Here is a 3339-nt window from a genome sequence, read left to right on the forward strand (position 1 = left end):
GTTATTGATTTCTGAATCAAGAATGAGATTTTTATAGGCCACTTTAGTATTGTTTCATAAGGTAGCGACCCTTCTTGAAACAGTTCCTTTTCCAAAAGTTACAATGCTTGGCCTATTGCAACATTTACCAAAAGTTGCATGTTTTCATTCTGCAACACTTCACGAAGTGTTACATATTTATGATTCAAACTACAAACAGCCTATTGCAACACTTCACGAAGTGTTGCCTATTTTCATATTCAAAATACAAACTTCACATAGATATTTTCTTGTCATTTTAGAACACACCCATGGTGATTAAATATTATTAAGTATTAATAATTTTCAACAGAAAACACAAAATTTACATTTTAATATCAAAAGTAGAATGCATATTTCACCTATTTGAATAACAACGAACTTCCGCCGAAGGTGAGTTTTGAAGCAAAAACCTAACTATTCCTTTAGGTATGATTAGAGATCCTTGTATAAATGCTTCACGTAAGTTAGAAACTTCTTTCTGTGAGGCAGCAGGTACTTGTTCTAATTTGCTTTTTAACAACGCCTTGTATACTCCATATTCAAGTGGTTTCTTTTTTATGATTAGTTTTTTCAAGTTACATAAGGAATGGAATTTGACCTTTAATAAATCAGGAACTAAGGAGAAAACCTAAAAAAAGAAGAATGACAATGAATTATAATTATTTTAAATTAGAAATAAATTTAGCAAGCAAGCACTTTAAGAAGAAAACAAAAATAATTTTTCAAAAGAACATCAAGATGCACATTGGTTACGATTAAGATATAACATACCTGAAGAATATTGGAAGAGACTGTAAAAATTTTGATTTTATCAAGCTTAAGCAGCCAGCTAAGTAGAATCGAAGGGGCCTCTAGGTGATGCCTCCACAAATATGCATTAACCTCTATGTGCTCAACATAACTAAGGTGGCTCAAATATAAAATTTGAATGGGACTACCGATAAAAGCAAAAGTACGAAGACTTGGAGTAGATAACTCAATTTTGTTACCGTTCTCGGGCTTAAAGCGTATTTGTATGGTTAATTTGACGAGTGTGGTACTAGATATGCATAGATTTTGTTCACCTAGAATATTGAAATTAAAAATCATCAGCGACGTCAACTTGGGACAGGTTGAGAATGGCTCGGTTCCACCAAGAAAGGAGACAGATCCTATATCCAAGTTGGTCAATGATGGCAAATTGAGAGAATTTGGAAATAATATTTTGGGTTTATTATAAAGACTAGGGATAACATGAAAGTAAAGAGATGTTAAAGTGCGACATAATAATAAGCTAGACGGGAAGTGTTGAATATTACATCTGATCACCAAGAGTTCTAAGTGCTTAACATTATATGAAACTGTGTGTTTCAAAATGCTTTCAAATAAGCCAGGCTCTATGATATGTTGTCGAGACAAAAACAATTTGAAAGCATGTAGTGCCGTTCCTTGATCGCGAAGACACAAAAGTTGGGATAAAAACTTGGTAAAAACATCAAGAGTGTTAAAACATTCGGAATCTAGAAAAAGAACGTAAAATTTTTTCCAGAGATTCTTCCATCTTTTGGACAAATTAAAAGTTTGAACAGTGTATGGAGTTGTTTTCAAAAAAGAGAAAATGTGAAGTAAAACACTATCAGGTAAATCACTGATTCTGTCCTTGTTTTCAATATGCTTTGTTTTCTTCATCATTGTGTCACTTGCCATGGAACACTCAAACAACTGTGAAGAATAACATTTGTAAGTGCAAACGAAATTATGATAATGAAATTATTGTTAAAGAAAAAGAGAAAAAGAATTACCTTGCGTCGTGTTGTTTCGTGAATTGTGAATGCCGTAAAGAGAAAAATCAGTGTAACTGTATCCTTGTTTATATGTAGGTAGGGTTCGGCGTACTATCAAAAAAATAATCCCAATATCAAATTTGGATACTTATTTATTTTTTATAATTTTGATAGAAAAACAATCATTTATATACATATTTGTAATTTATTTTAAAAGTTATAAATATTTTATATAGCGTATATTTATTATAGTGTTTAATAGATATGCATTGATAGTGTAAAACAGTTTTACACTGTCATCTAGTAGAAAATCAACAATCCGTCATGTCATTTAAATAACTTTTAAATAAAAGTGTGATGTGATAAAATTCAGGGTGGTCGTTGGTTGACAGTGTAAATTGTTTTACACTGTCTATGCATCGCCTCTTTTTTCTTTGTTATATACTAGCGGTCAGACGGGAACGTGAGTGTCTGTTTGTTCGCTTATTTTTAATTTGCATAGACGTGTAAAATAATAAAATATTATTTGTTAACAGTTTAAAAAAATAAAAAATTAAAATTATTAATTGTAAAAGTGTGAGATAGAAATTAGTTTTTATTTAAAAATAAAATAATCAATTTTCACTTTACCAACTTCCACTTAACACCTTTAATTATTATTTTTGAAATATTTACAATAAATAGAGGGTAAAAATAGAAAAGAAAATAGGCTACACAACAACATAATTTTCCCTTTATATATTATTATAGATACATAAATTATATTAGTATTTATATAAACTTTCTTTCATCATAAAATTGATTTGTTGGTATATTTATTATATTTTAAATAAATGTAAATATAATATTTTATACGTTTAATGGATATGCACTGATAATGTAAAATAGTTTTACATTTTTATCCAAATCGATTTCCTTGCTAGAAATCGATTTCCATATGTGGGAAATCGATTTCCTTGCCAGAAATCAATTTTCATATGTGGGAAATCGATTTCTTGTAACTCAGAGTGAAAAAATACTTATTTTTCTGCATAAAAACCAATCCCAAAACCTCCTACATCAAACCCTAACATGCATTAACAATCCAAAACATTGAAGGCATCAAGGGAACACAATTTTGAGCAAAAGAACACACATTTCACTGATTAATTCATCATGCAAAGCATTTGATCATACCTTAAACCCTTAACAAGCATTAATCCCAATTCTTACCCCAAGATCCTATCTATAGAACTCACCTTGAGATCATGAGAAACTCTAACTTGATGATGATAATAGAGATGAATACAGCTTTGCTCTTCATTCTTGACCATGGTTCTTCACTCCAAAGTTGCCAATGCTTCACACACATTCAAGAATTTGATAAGATAGTGTTGATTAACCTTGATTTCTTCTTCAATTCCACATGCAACCACTTGATCAAGCAAGATAAACTCTTTCTCCTTCTTCTTCCATTCACGTATTCTTCATTCTCTCTATCCTCAAAATTATGATTTTTTTTATAAGACCATAATATTTTTCCACCAATTAGGTTCTCAAGAGAAATGACCCAATT

The 3339-nt window shown here is 30.3% G+C and overlaps 1 protein-coding gene across 1 annotated transcript; it reads right to left on the reverse strand.

Moving 5' to 3' along the window:
- Positions 1–376: 376 nt before the first annotated feature.
- Positions 377–1707, reverse strand: LOC131596954 (F-box/LRR-repeat protein At3g26922-like). Its single transcript, XM_058869679.1, has 2 exons — positions 793–1707; positions 377–649 (listed from the first exon to the last, which is right to left on the reverse strand). Exons 1-2 carry the CDS (start codon positions 1705–1707, stop codon positions 377–379), a joined length of 1188 nt encoding a protein of 395 aa, XP_058725662.1.
- Positions 1708–3339: the final 1632 nt, after the last annotated feature.

Source organism: Vicia villosa, linkage group LG4 (genome assembly GCF_029867415.1).
Source record: "Vicia villosa cultivar HV-30 ecotype Madison, WI linkage group LG4, Vvil1.0, whole genome shotgun sequence".
In the NCBI taxonomy this organism is placed as follows: Eukaryota; Viridiplantae; Streptophyta; class Magnoliopsida; order Fabales; family Fabaceae; genus Vicia; species Vicia villosa.